We start from the raw sequence: 15,370 nt of genomic DNA on the forward strand, positions 1-15,370 counted from the left end.
AGCCGCTGCATTCTGGATGAGCTGCAGAGGTCGGATGGCACATGTAGGTAGACCAGCCAGGAGGGAGTTACAGTAGTCTAGGCGTGAGATGACGAGAGCCTGGACCAGAACCTGCGTGGCTTTCTGAGTCAGCTGGGGACGTATCCTCCTGATGTTGTAAAACGTGTATCTGCAGCAGCGGGTTGTAGCAGCGATGTTTGCAGTGAAGGACAGTTTGTTATCTAGGATCACACCCAGATTCCTTGCAGTCTGAGTCGGGGGAAAAAACAGAGGTGCTGATGTTGATTGTCAGGTCAAGAGTGGGACAATATTTTCCCGGAAGGAAAAGCAGTTCAGTCTTGTCAAGGTTGAGCTTGAGGTGATGAGCAGACATCCACTGAGAGATGTCAGCTAGACAAGCAGAGATGCGTGCGACGACCTGGGTCTCTGAGCGGGGAAAGGACATAATTAATTGGGTGTCGTCAGCGTAGCAGTGGTATAATAATAATAATTAATTCATAATTCCTTACATTTATTATAGCGCTTTTCCAGATGCTCAAAGCGCTTTACAAATACACATTACACATATCATACATGCAATGATCACCACTGTGGATAATACCCACAGGAGCAAGTTCAGGTGAAGTGTCTTGCCCAAGGACACAACGGCTTTACAGACGCAGCAGTGGCGGGTTTCACCCCTTGATCTGATGATCATTGCACAGCGCACTGCGCCACACCGTCCATCTTCACGCCTCGAAGTCATCGAGGCGCTTTTACAAGTACACATTGATATCATACATGTACTGTGGACATTACCCACAGGAGCAAATCCGGGTGAAGTGTCTTGCCCAAGGACACAACGGCCTGACGCAGTGGCGGCAGGAGCGGGTTTCGAACTGGAGTTCCCCAGCACCCCCCTTGATTTGATGATCAGATGCACAGACCACTGCGCCACACCGTCCATCTTCACGCCTCGAAGTCATCGAGGCGCTTTTACAAGTACACATTGATATCATACATGTACTGTGGACATTACCCACAGGAGCAAATCCGGGTGAAGTGTCTTGCCCAAGGACACAACGGCCTGACGCAGTGGCGGCAGGAGCGGGTTTCGAACTGGAGTTCCCCAGCACCCCCCTTGATCTGATGATCAGATGCACAGACCACTGCGCCACCCGTCCCACACAGTGGGACGGTATGAAAAACCATGCGGGCTAATGACTGATCCGAGCGAGTTTGTGTACAAGGAGAAGAGGAGGGGACCAAGAAAAGAGCCCTGAGGGACCCCTGTAGTTAATTGACAAGGGTCGGACTCGGACCCTCTCCATGTTACCCTGTAGGTGCGGTCTTTGAGGTATGAGGTGAGGAGGGAATGTGCAGAGCCTGAAACTCCAAGTTTTTGGAGAGTGTGAAGGAGGATCTGATGGTTCACCGTGTCGAATGCAGCAGACAGGTCCAACAGGATGATGACAGAGGAGAGGGATGCTGCTTTGGCAGTGTGCAGTTCCTCAGAGACAGCAATGAGAGCAGTTTCTGTGGAGTGACCTGCCTTGAAACCAGACTGGTGCGGATCCAGAAGGTTGTTCTGATGGAGATAGCAGGAGAGTTGTTTAAAGACAGCGCGTGCAAGTGTTTTAGACAGGAACGGGAGTAGAGAGACAGGCCTGTAGTAACATCAGACAGGTTGAGAGTGGGTTTCTTTAGGAGAGGGTTTACTCTTGCCTCCTTGAGACTGTTTGGAAAGTGACCAGAAGTTAGAGAAGTGTTGATGAGATGGGTGAGAAACGGTAGAATATCAGGAGCGATAGTCTGAAGGAGGTTTGAGGGGATAGGGTCCAGAGGACAGGTGGTAGGGCGGGCAGAGGTAATGAGGGTAAGAACCTCACTTGGAGAGAGAGGGGAGAAGGAGGTTAGTGTGTGGGTGAAGGGTGGGTCTGGTGACCCAGCAGTGAGTAGAGGTGAGTCAGAAAAAGAAGAGCGAATATCATCAACCTTTTTTTCAAAGTGGTTAACAAAGTCGCGTGACAGAAGGGAGGAGGGGGAAGGGGCTTTGGGGGGGTCCAAGAGGGTGGAGAAGATTGAAAATAGTTCAGATTCAGAGAATGAAGAAAGGATAGAGACAGAATCTGAGAATGAAGAGATAGGAAGTGAGGACAAGGAGACAGGAATTGAGAATGAAGAGACAGGAACTGAGGACAAAGAGATGGAAGGGGAGGATATGGAGATTGAGAGGGAAGAGATGGAGAATGAGGCAGTAACATCAGAGTCCACAAGAGTGAGAGCGGGCTTCACGTAACGCCCATATTTGCCTATAAATAGTCAAAGAAACGCCCATTCATTCATTCATTTTGACTGACTGCATGAAGAAGATCGCAGGAAATGACGACAGAACAGCTAAAAAATACATCTCACACCATGTCAGATTTTGGTTATTTTGGGGAGGTCGAGATAAATCATATTGTTTGGTGGATGCAGTTTGAACCAGAGTAGCAGCATGGAGGTTGGATCGTCACCAAAATAAATAAATAAGTGGTCAGAAAAAGGTTAATGACAAAAAAATACACAGCCTTACTCAGGCAGTGTATTTGTACCGGGGTTGGAGACCCCCCCCTTGATGAGAAACTGTAAGAAATGATCGGGGAATCCCTCCGGAGTGGAGTCATGACGACTGGATCTGAATTATTGTTTTGTATTTGGTGGTTTGTGTTCCAGCTGTTGTTGGGTTCAGAATTCCAGAAAAGACAGACAACTTCTAAGTTTAATTATTTATTGTAAAGAGAGCAAAATATATATATTACTTGGCCAAGGGCTCATCACGTCTTTGGGAATCACAGGCAGCGAAGCTGTAATCTGTAACCACCAAATCCGTTAAGAGCCTCGAACCTTGTGCGACAATACATTTTATTACACAGGGCGTTGCCCGTAAATGTATGATTGGTCAAGACTAGCTGAAGAGATACCACGGTTTAGACTTGGTTCTCTTTGGTTGGTGCACAGACTCAGATAGAGTCTCTTGGCAACACGATCCTCCAATCAGCATTCGGCCTGTGGAAGTGCCTCCCTACTCTAACACCATCCTACTAATTTGTTTTCTCTAACGTTTCTTCAGATATAGCGGGAAACCATAATGTTGCTTCCTAGCTTTGCAGGGGAGCGCGGCTCCCATACAAGTCAAGGCCGGTGTGATGTGCTGTTCTGACTACCTCTTTGTGTTCTCTCAGTCTCTGCACTTGACCTTGCTACTTTCAATATTGCAAGCTAAACTTTCTTCTGACTATTCCCCTCGTTGGTATCTAACCCATCAGAACCTGGGATTAGTGATTGTGTCTATTTATTCTATAGTCATAGCAATCTCATGAGCACAATAAGCATATCATGTAATAATAAGAATCAGTCTTGTAATGTTATATACAAATAGACTCCACACTGTCGATCAGCAACTATATAACCATAATCCACCAGTTAAAGGAAATACAACTAATGTGTTGTGTTATATTAGCTGTATAATTTACCACATATGGTGTTCTTAGTTTCCATACCTCCTGTGTTTTACGAGTGACTTATCAAGGCGGCGAATGGCATAAAACATGATTAAACATGATAGTATATAAAACCATGCTCGTATCTATACAACCTATAGAAATGCAAAACGGCGTCAGTTTAAAGTAATTCTGTTTTTCTGTTTACTGCATCATTTATGAGAATACATTTCTTAACAAGAGAACATAATCGAGGGGTGATCAACATTTCCATTTTTATTTATTTCACCAAGTTATGTTTTTGTGTGCACTGAGGAGTCTCAAACAGGCGTTTGTTAAATCATTTTAAGATTGGCTTTAATCAATGTTTGAAAATGAATTATTCATATATGATAAATGAGAGGTAACATTTTATTTATGGTATTATTTTCACATATTTCTCTCCATTCTTCCTTCTGCCAACGGTGTCGCAGTTTCTCGTATCTCCCGTTTTTGTGCTTAGTGCGTACGCATGGGTCAGAGTCATTTTCCCATCAAGTTAGTTTTTTATAAATCGCAAACAGTGCGAAGAAACTGGCGTACGCCATCTTTTGTGCGTACGCACCGTTTATAAATGCCGCCGTGCATATGTCCTCCACAACTACGCCATTAAATAAGGCTGTTGACACAGCCATGGCTTGTGTAGAGTGTGCACGGACCCCCGTGGGGAATGCTCTCCCCGTCTGTCCGTAGGCATGTGCAATGCACTCGCAAAGCCAGCCTGCCAGGCGTTTCTTGGACAAAGCTTTCCCAGTTACCCCACTGCCGAAACACACAAACAGCTGTTCTGTGTGTCTAAGGACAGCCGTCCGCACTACATAACATGCCAGCACACGCACCGGGCAGAGGAGGTGTAATTTAGCCTCCCTCGCCCCACTATGGGGGGGAAGATTAAAACCCCCCAACTGGATAGCCCTCGACCTGAACGTACTCCTTAGGCTCTTGGGCACAAAGGAGGGGTTTGGTCTGAGTGTCGCCCCGCTTTGGTCACCCCGGATGTTTAAACAACTCGGGTGCACCGATAAAGAGGTTAACTGAGACACTCTTTTGGCTGACGTTAAGGCAAGTAGCAATGCTGTCTTCCATGACAGTGTTTTCAGGGAAGAGAGCTCCAGAGGCTCAAATGGTCCTGTGACCAGAGCCTCGAGCACCAGCGGCAGGTCCCACTGTGGGGCAGAAGCGCGCACCACTGGGTACAGCCTCCTGACCTGTCACGATCTGTCTGTGTTGTGTTTTGTCTTGTCTAGATCTGTCTTTTGTTTTCTGTCTGCGTTGTGTTTTGTCTTGTTTAGATCTGTCCTTGGTTTCCTGTCTGTGTGTGTTCCCTCCTACCTGTTCCCTCCTACCTGTTTACTTGATTGTGTTCACCTGGTGCCCCTGTGTTTTCTCCTCCCTCCTCACCTGTCTCTTGTTTCGTTGATTAGTCTTGTGTGTATTTAAGTTCTGTTTTTGCTGTCTGTCCTTGTTGGTTTCTCGTTTGTCTGAGACTGTGTTCTCAAGGTAGTGTTCTGTTTTTTGTCACATACAACCTTGAAATAAAGGTATTTTTCTCTGTTCAATCTGCATTTGGTAGTGATGACGAGATGAAGCCTTATGAAGCTTTGAAGCTTTCCAGCCAATTGGTTCGCAAAAGGGTTCATCTCATGAGGCTTCATCATGGGCTTCATTTGAACACAAACCCCCTGTTGGTCAAAGTGTGTAAAACAGGCAGATTGGACATCTCAACAGTGTGCTCTATCTCATACCGAGTTCCCAATGAGTAAAGCCTTAGAATAACTCTAAACAACGAACATTAAATCATATTTTCATGTTAACAATATTGTTTTTATTCCAGTTGAATGATTGTGATTGAAAAGCCTAAGGAGGCTGGTAAAAATTACAAATAGGGATTTGTATTCCTTAATAATATTCATAAACGTAACCATGTTGTAGCCTGAGAAAGGCTAAACCCTATCAAAGAATACATTTATTAACTACATTATCTCATTTAGCTGTAGCTTTTATAAACAACAAAAAAGACGTATTGACGAGTCGTTGAACCAGGAACCCTGCGATCGTGAGTCAACTGTTTTCCAGCTGAGCCACAGCACACACGCTGAATATCCCTGAAAATACTGTAACATATTTATTCCTGTATTTATTCATTCATGTTTTTTTTCCTACATTTATTTATGCTTGTATCTATTTATACTTATGACATGTTCTGACCTCTATATAGGTGAGGTTTTGAGCTCTTTTAATTCCATCGTGTCACCAGCGGGCCCGGGTACAGGAGGGGTAATATCGTTCTTATTATACATCCATGGGTATTATGAGCGTTGTGGTTCAACGGTTCAACCGATCTGAATCGCTTCGTGAAGCAGTCACGTGGTATCGACAGGCAGCAAGGCTTCGTTTGTCATCGATGACGTCACTGGCCCAAAACGATACAAGCCTCGATACATGCTTCACAAAAAGCTTCGGGGATTACTCGACACACGCTCCGAAGCCTCGGCGCAATACGTAACATCACTAGCATTTGGGTCCTGCCTGTTTCACTAACCCTAACAGAAGAAACCAACCAAGACATGGACCCAGCAGATGATCCATTTGAGGTGGAATTACGACATTTTACCTTTTATTTGGCTTGCTGCTATGATTGGTGGAAGGAAGCGTCCAGTGTTCAGCAGAAGAAGGCCGCTCTGGTAGAGGCGCAACGGAGAAACCAGGTTTAGTGAAATTCTTACCTGGCTGGATTTTGGACTTCCTCTCGGTGTGTGATTCCTGGCCTGTTAGCCCCAGGCGTGCTGTCCCCCTGCCTCCCGGTTCCCAGCCTGACACCATACGTCTCGGCGTGTTACGTCTGGAGTCAACCTCTGCTTCTTCCCCAGTTCCTGCTCCTATCCAGGAGCCGTTCTCTGGAACTCGTCTGGCTTTTGGAGGTCCACGGAGCCTCCAAAAGGCTCCTAAGAGAGGGAGTCGCAAGTCCATAGCAGCCCGAGCCCCTAGAGCCATGGTTCCAGCCCCAGTTCTGGCCCCAGCGGCCATGGTTCCGGCCCCAGTCCTGGCCCCAGCAGCCATGGTTCCGGCCCCAGTTGCCATGGTTCCGGCCCTAGCAGCCATGGTTCCAGCCTCAGTCCTGGCCCCAGCAGCCATGGTTCCGGCCCCAGCAGCCAGGGTTCCGCCCTCCTCTAATCCCTTCTCTAGTCCCTTCTCTAGTCCCATCTCTAGTCCCCTCTCCAGTGCCTCCTCTAGTCCCTTCCCTAGTCCTTCCTCTAGTTCCTTCTCTAGTCCCTTCTCTAGTCCCTTCTTTAGTCACTTCTTTAGTCCCGTCTCTAGTCCCTTCTCTAGTCCCTTCTCTAGTCCCATCTCCCATCTCTAGTCCCCTCTCGAGCCCCCTCTCCAGTTTCCTTTCAAGTCCCCTCTCGAGTTCCCTCTCCAGTTTCCTCTCAAGTCCCCTCTCAAGTCTCCTCTCCAGTTCCCGCTCAAGTTCCCTCTCTCGAGTCCCCTCTCGAGCCCCCTCTCCAGTTTCCTCTCAAGTCCCTACTCAAGTGCCGTTGGAGGTTCCGCCGACTACTCTTCTGCCAGGGGTCCTGCCAACTCTATGTCCTGTGTCGTTGGAGGTCCCGCCGACTACTCTCCTACCTGGGGTCCTGCCAACCCTATGTCCTGTGCCGTTGGAGGTTCCGCTGGGGGTCCTGCCAGCTCCATGTCCTGTCCCGTTGGGGGTCCCGCCGACTACTCTTCCAATGGGGGTCCTGCCAATTCCATGTCCTGTCCCATTGGGGGTCCCGCCGACTACTCTTCTGCCGGGGGTCCTGCCAACCCTATGTCCTGTTCCGTTGGAGGTCCCGCTGAGAGTCCTGCCAATCCCATGTCTTGTTCCGTTGGAGGTCCCGCGGTCACCTGTCTCGCCGGGGGTCCTGCCACCTCCTGGTCCTCTTCCGTGGGGGATACTGCCGAAGCCTGTCCCACCGGCTCCGGTTCCTGTCCGGCCGACACCGGGTCCTGCCCAGCCTCCGGAGCTGTCCCGTCAGCGCCTTCCTGCCTGTCCTCCGGAGTTGTTCAGTCGCCGCCTGCTTCGCCCTCGAGCCTGGCCCCCTGAGAGCCGCGGTCGTCGCCTTCGTGCCCGGCCCCCTGAGTGCCGCGGTTTTCGCCCTGGAGCCCGGCCCCCGAGTTCGCCCGCTGTGGTATTCGCCCCTCCATGGACTCTGCCTTGCCCCCGGGCCTTCCGCCATGGACTCAGCATTGTTACTATTTTTTAATTTTCTTAATGAATTTGTCCATACATTACTTGCTTTGGCAATACTGTATGTCATTATGGTCATGCTAATAAAGCTATTTGAATTGATAAACGAATGCTTTCAATTCATTGTTGAATGTTAGTTTATCAAGGCCTAATTTTAGAACACAAATGTACTCAATGGTTACCTATAGAAGACGTCGTTCCTCAAAAGCATAAAGACGTACAGACCTTGTACAAAAAGTGTTTCCTTGAACATTTCAATAAGTATTGCTTAGTAATGATTCTTCTCTTTCTACTTGCCCCCCCTGTACAGAGTGCAAGTTCCACTGCATCAATGGGAATTGTTTGCGTTTGGGCTCGCTGATCTGCAACCAGCTGAATAACTGTGGGGACAACAGCGATGAGGAGAACTGCCCCGTGGTCACCCAGCACCCCCCCCCCCCCAAGCATCTTCAACTGTGAGTGATCCACCTTTCTCTCTGCTTTGTTATATGATGAGACATATGTGATACTGCAACACAACTCTCCATGGAGGAAAAAAAGACTACTAGGATTGTGTGTTATTAGTTGGGTGGGTAGAAGGGGGTATCATGCAACCCCCTGAAATATACTTTTAATCAGCTTTTCTAGATTGAAAAAATTGTGTAGAAAACGATTAGCTATGTTAAAAAGTTGAAAAATTGTCCCACGTATATTTTTTTCCCAAATTAGTGTTTATTTACCCTAACAATCAAGTTTCACTCTTTTTACACCTTTCACTATATCTCAGCCATTATTGCAGATAACTGAACAAATAAGGTATCCAGATCCATATTTTGACGGTCAAGGAACACAATACAACTATTCTTAAAGTGATCACATGTGTGTCTGGCATGCTATTATGCCAATTAGTGCCGCCATTACAAGAAAATAGCATTTTAGTCTTGTACCAAGAACGATGTATTTTGCACCGACACAGAAATATTCTTATAATCAGTGTTTCCTAAGTGGAAAAAGTATGTAGAAAATGATGAGCTATGTTAAGATGTTGTCTGGATGTCCCACATGTATTTTTTATGCAAATTAGTGTCACAATTGCCAAAAACGGAATTTTCACACTTTTCACTCTATCTCAGCCAATATTGCAGATAAATGAACAAATAATGTGTCTAGACCAGGGGTGCCCAACCTTTTTTGAACCGAGAGCTACTTTTAAAGTTGCCAGTCTGCCGAGATCTACCAGTCCAAATAGAGAGGCGTAGCCATTACTGACAGCCTACTACCAGGTAAATACACACTTCTTCTTGTATAAATCTGACCTTTGTACGATTAATACTCCATAACATACTGCAGATCCTTTATTTTACCTCTTTCTAATCTACACACATACAAGTATTTAACTGAAGTTACACAACAGTGTTGTTGATACAGAGTTGGAGTTTATTCACACGTCACTACAGTGGGTAATGTTTTCAAGAAACATTGAACAGTGCTGCCACATATGACACAGAAAGAAAGAAAAGACTCTGAACCCTTTCTTTGTCCTTATATAAAATTAGTGTTGCTACAAAAGTATAAATTAGGCTTACTAATAAGACAACTCAGATCTGAATCTACACAGGAATCTGCTGCAACAGTGCAATAAAAAAGACTAAATTAATAGAATCAAACCCTTTTTTTGTTGCATTTTAGTAGAGTATAAAAATAAATACCTTTAAAATAGGATGCAAGCAACACTAGTTTCTTAACCTGAATTGATAGATTATAATCAATTTAAGTTTGCATTATTATACCATTTTGTACAATAATTATAATGAATAAGTTCAAACAAACTCAAACTTACAGCTGATTAATAACGGTATCTAACTTGAGTTTTTATCATATCAAAAACCTGTTGAAATGCTACTGTTATTTTTATTACGCATCGGCAGCCTCCAGGAATGCTTCTTTCACAACTTCGCCATCTTTGAAAGACTTCATGTGTTTCGCAAGAACGTGCGTGACACGATAAGATGCTATGGTAGCAGCCTTGCTCTTGTTGTTGGGCCTGGTGAAAATGGACTGCTGTGCATTTAGCTGTCCTTTCAGGCCCCTCCCCTTTTGGAGCGTAGGGCAGAATTAGGAGGGAATTCCGTCTCGTAGCGTTTGTGCACTGTTTTGAAATGCCGCTCCTAAATTACCCTTCTTCGATAAAGCCACGCTCGCATTGCAGATGAGACAGATGGACTTTGAATTGGAATAGATACAAACATAATCATCCTCCCACTCGGAGAGAGAATTATATATGTTTTGCTTGTGTGCGGACCAGACCCGGCGGCAGACATACGTCTCTGGGCGGGCATTTGATTCACCCCGAAACGTACATATCCCGGGAAATCTGAATTGTCAACGGGGGGAGGGCTGTTAGACGCTTCCCAACTTGGGAAAGCACGCAGGCAAACCTGAGGAGCGCACACAGGGTGGAGAGGTGGAGTGAGGTTGAGTCATGGAGAGAGAGAGCGATATTGAGCGAGGCAGAGAGCGTGTACAGCGGTCTGCTTGCGCACAGAGCCGGAGTTTATGAGAGAGCCGGCTTGAGAGTCAATTTCTCTTCAAAATATAATTGATTGCCAGCCTCCCTTGTCCCTGGCTGGCTTGCTAGCTCGTTGGTAACGTAACTGATGTCTTATAATGTGCCTGCATCTGGCGCTGAGTTGCCATATTCCTTTCATGAACCACTTCCTGATATCCATTGTTGCAGATAAATATAAATGATAATAGCCAAACTAACCTAGCAAGAGTAAACTGACAGGCTGCTGTGCCGCATCTCACTCAAAAACCCACACGACTCAACCCAGCGAAAAACCAGTCTCGCGCGCAGCCTTTCATTCAGAATTTCATAGCAAAATAAAAAAATGATATTAAACTAATCTTTCAACATAGTTTAAAACAAAAATAAATATTAGGACAAAGCCCTACAAATAACAATAAATATAATAATAAAACAATTAAAATGTTGTATTCAGCCCTGATTAAAACAGCGGGCCCAAATCCTGGATGGGCGGGCCCGGCCCCATGGGGCCCGCCCATGACGCCGGGTCTGGTGCGGATGTCACTCCTGTTGACACGGACAACATTAGCGAACTAGTGCACTGCCCACTGCCCACCAGCCGCGCCCCGACAAGTCACGCCGGCCAATCACAAAGCTTTGATGCGTTCAAATGCATTATTCTGGCACAGGAAGATTATGTTATAGGACATTAACGATAAAACAGAATATTGTTGTTCTATTTTTAGACACATCTCGCGATCGACTGGGAATCTCCCCGCGATCGACCGGTCGATCGCGATCGACTGGTTGGGCACCCCTGGTCTAGACCCATGTTTTGATGGTCAAAGATCACAATAAAACTATTCCCAACGTGATCACATGTATCTGTGACATGCTATGCAAATTAAGAGATGCCAATATTGCAGTACAGTAAGTGAACACATAAGGTGTCTAGACAGATGTTGTGTATTTAACCAATATGTATTTGTTTTGTACTAGCCTACAGCAAGGGTCAAACATCATAATATAAGTATTGATGTGACTACTCTTTCCCATTCCAGATAAGCAGTCAAGGTTTGGCTCTCCACTATCTGATTAATACTCAATCATCATTTTCAATGCTATCATCAGAGTCAAATTCCTCTTCCTCTTCCTCCTCATCTTCCTGTTCACGCTCTGTCGTGTCCAGGAGATCAACCAGGGAGGTTGGCAGGACAGGACCACAGGACCATACCGGTCTCAACACTCCATCAGTCCTCATCCATCCCTGCTCCTCATCATAGAGGATTGGTTTTTCTAAAATTGATTCATCAGCTCGCATGTACAGGGCGACGCGATGGTTCACACGTTGGACGTGCGGCTTCAGAGCATCATAGCATGGAGGAAGGCGAGCCAGGTCAACCTTAGACTTGGCAGTGAGTTTATCGTCCTGCCCCACCATTTTGCGCAGCAACTTGGCACGGACTACGTCCACTGAAGACTCACGACTCTCTCCATATAAAGGACAGGTGAATTGCTCCAACTGCTTCAGCACCTCAGGCTTGACATTCCAGTTGTCACCGAGTTGACTGAACGCCCTGTGAAACTTCGGGTTCTTCTCCTGCTTTTTCAAGGGCCCCACCTTCCCCTTCCCTTTGAAGGCACTGGTGCAGTCTTCTCCGCTGAACACATGGAATCCAAGAAGTGTGGCACAGTAGTCTTCTCCCAGGGATTCTGCAAGCTCAGAGAGGTTGAGAAGTTGTCTATGTTTCCCTGACCCCGTATCCAGGTATATAGTCAGCCTGATGGCATGAGCGTGGTAAAGAAGAATCACAAAGATATCTGAGTCAGGTGTTCTGACCACAGCATTCTTGTACCCAAGGGCAGCAGCATGATGAAGGTAGAGTACCACCCTTGTATCAGTCTCTTCCTGGTTGCTGTAGATTGTGGGGAGCTCACTTACCTCAACCTGATACACAATGGGACATTGCACTTTGATTAACAATGACAGAGACTAGACACAAATCACAGATAATCACTTAGAGTATAATTAAACCATCAATCACTTTTAATATAGGTTGTGTCTTCCTGGTCGAATGTACTTATTGTAAGTCGCTTTGGATAAAAGCGTCAGCTAAATGCAATGTAATGTAATGTAATGTAATATGGGCTTTCAATTTACCTTGCCATTTGAGGAGAGAAGTTGATGGGCTCTCCCTTCCACGACCAGCACTGCCATTTCTGTTCTTTCCAGCCTTGAAGCTGCCTGTTGATCACTCCATACACGCAGCAGGAGCTGGCAGAGTTGCTTTTTCTTGTCATCATTTGTGAGAAACATCTTGAAGTCATATGGCTTCCTGGTTGCTGGTCCAGCCAAAATGATCTTCTCTGAACTGCCACGTCTCAAGCTCTCCTGTGCTTTGATAGATCCTGGATGGTAACTGTCAGTCGAGAACAAAAAGTGCTTTTTGGCCACCATCTGATCAAGCACTTGTAGGCATATCTCCCCACAGGTTGGAGGAAGGTTGGTGAGGACATGGAGCAGAGCCATGCCATCCTGAATGAACAGGGCATCCTTAGGGTATGGCAGATCCTTTGGGGTGGTGTCCGCCAGAATGTAAAGAAAGGGTCCAATCATAACCACATGACGGACAAATGTATCTGGCCAACACCAGATGATGGGTAGGGCTTTCATACAGACACCAAAATCAAATGTATTCAGGACCCACCTCTGATCCACCTGATCAGTGTATAGCTCAGAACGCTTCAGTAGCTCACAAACAACTGTATTGTCAGTGATTGGTTGATGGATGGGCGTGAAGTAGTCCACTGTTGATTTTATGAGTGGAGGAGTACCAGTTGCAGAGGTGAAGCCTCCAAGTCCAGGCACAGGCTGCTTTCCATTGCTTCCGATGTACCTGATAAAGAGCCAGATTTAGTACACTTGCATCTCAGTTGCATAGACTGTGTCATTCTCTGCTGGCGGTGTGAATGATGAGCCATCATTAAACTTTGGGTCGGCGCGAGTGAAGTGCAAGGGTGGGAGTGTTTCTGGTGTGTTGACTTTCAGGCTACGCTGTTGCGACTTGTCGATGACGGGTAGCATTTGGACCTTGTTGCTCTCAAACCCAGGCTTGACCACCTGGACCATGATTCCCCCAGCACTGTTGACAATGTTGCTGCCGTGCACACTGGGCGTGGTTTTATTCAAATTGTCCCACTCACAGTGGAATACCATGTTTCCCTCTCCTATCACAATTGCGGGTGTCCGATAGGATGAGACTTTGTCCAGGACCTTTGCCAGGGCAGTTTCCAACTCCAAACCAAATCCATAGCTCTCAGAGTGGCCAAGCCTGTGTAATATTGTGGTGAGCTGCTTGCTTCTGAACAAGTGCCTGACAGTCACACAGAGTATAATGTGTTTTGGTAACTTCCATTCTCCCTCTGACACTGCACGGCACAGTTCTTGCCCAATGGAGAATACCAGGCGCTTCATCTTTTCATTCGTCTCCATGTCTTCCTTGCCAGCCATAACCATGCTGAGAAACCGGACGAGGTCTATGGGTAGGAGGTTTTCAGGAGTGAGCTCCATGTTGTCAGCTGTTGGCGGCCACTTTAGGTCTTTGGACTCTCTGAAAGCCTGCAGAATATTCTGGCGGAGTAGGAGAGCAACGTTTTTGTACTTGTCTGTGGTTCCGAGAGTGTAAGCTCGTGCAACGGCATTCGATACCGTGATTTTCAAGCTGTACACCAGCCAGAAAGAAATGGCATCAGCATTGTCGTGGTCAACTCTCGTAAACTGGATATGCTCCTAGATTGGATCTTTCTGTAGCCGTTTCAGGAGTTTCTCTGAGCCATAATTTGTGTTCTCGTACCCATTCAATTTCAGCTCTTCCACATACAGCAAGCGCAAGGAAGATAGCTGTAGGACCTCAATTTGCTGGACTACATGAGTTCCAATGTGTTCCAGTATTGAAACAAATGCCTTTTCATGGGAGGCTGACATGAAAGCTTGGTTAGTATCCTTAGCTCCTGCTTTAAGAATACTGCTACGCTCGTAGTTGGCTAATGCTGTGCGTAAAGATTTAAAGCACGACTGATGGTGGTTAGCCTCACAAGCAAAGAGGTCTTTGCCCTTCACTTGTCTTTGAAGTCAAACTAGACCCATATTCTCAGCCCGTGATTCTATTTTCTCCCATGCATTTTCTTTGTTCTTATAAGATGGGAAGTATTCAGGTCTCTCAGTTTTACAATGACCATCTTTGTTCTAAACTTTGTCGCAACTAACTAATTTTAGTTCGGGTTTTTTTTAGTGTGAACGCCTAAAGACACCCTGTTATACAATCAGAACTTTTGAAAATTATAAAAGATGTTCTGAGAGCAGCCATCATGTTCCACAGTTTAACCTGTTAAGCCCTGGGCCTATTTTTCAGGCCTCAGGCTCGAAAATGACATGCCCAGAATGAATGATTATATCTTCACAACTAAAAGAGGTATATAAATAATATTTTTTATCAAAGCAATGATACAATAAAGAAATCTATCACTACACAACATATTTTTAAAAAATGAATGCCATTTTAGTTTTTTGTTACTTTGTTCTGAAAGCTGAACCTGCTGCTCCTCACAGAGAGAAGAGGGAAGAGGCTGTGAATTACTTTACATTGTGGATAAGGGTGGATAGCCCCCATTGTTCTGTGTGTCAAAATGAAAGACAGCCCACACATGCAACTAGACATGAGTCTAGTTGAGTTAGCTACTTACCTTGTGTGTTTGAAGGTTGAATGTGTGTGTGTAGCCAAGTTAGCTACTTGTTTGTTTTTGGTGGGAAAATGTTTTCACTACTGCCAGAGCTGTATGCCACAGATACATGTGATCACTTTGGGAATAGTATTATTGTGATCTTTGACCATCAAAACATGGATCTGGATACCTTATTTATTCAGTTATCTGCAATAATGGCTGAGATATAGTGAAAGGTGTGAACATTCAGTTTTTGGTAATGGTGACACTAATTTGCATAAACAATACATGTGGGACATCCAGACAACATTTTAACATAGCTCATCATTTTCTACATACTTTTTCCACTTAGGAAACACTGATTATAAGAATATTTCTGTGTCTGTGCAAAATACATCGTTCTTGGTACAAGAC

General features: G+C 45.7%; 1 protein-coding gene across 1 annotated transcript; it reads right to left on the reverse strand.

The window, feature by feature from the left end:
- Window positions 1-11,069: 11,069 nt before the first annotated feature.
- Window positions 11,070-14,709, reverse strand: LOC117545981. The gene is made up of 2 exons (XM_034216041.1): window positions 12,396-14,709; window positions 11,070-12,182 (listed from the first exon to the last, which is right to left on the reverse strand). Exons 1-2 carry the CDS (start codon window positions 12,906-12,908, stop codon window positions 11,337-11,339), a joined length of 1,359 nt encoding a protein of 452 aa, XP_034071932.1. The 5' UTR covers window positions 12,909-14,709; the 3' UTR covers window positions 11,070-11,336.
- Between the last annotated feature and the right edge of the window lie 661 nt (window positions 14,710-15,370).

Source organism: Gymnodraco acuticeps, unplaced genomic scaffold, assembly GCF_902827175.1.
Source record: "Gymnodraco acuticeps unplaced genomic scaffold, fGymAcu1.1, whole genome shotgun sequence".
NCBI classification, from domain to species: Eukaryota; Metazoa; Chordata; class Actinopteri; order Perciformes; family Bathydraconidae; genus Gymnodraco; species Gymnodraco acuticeps.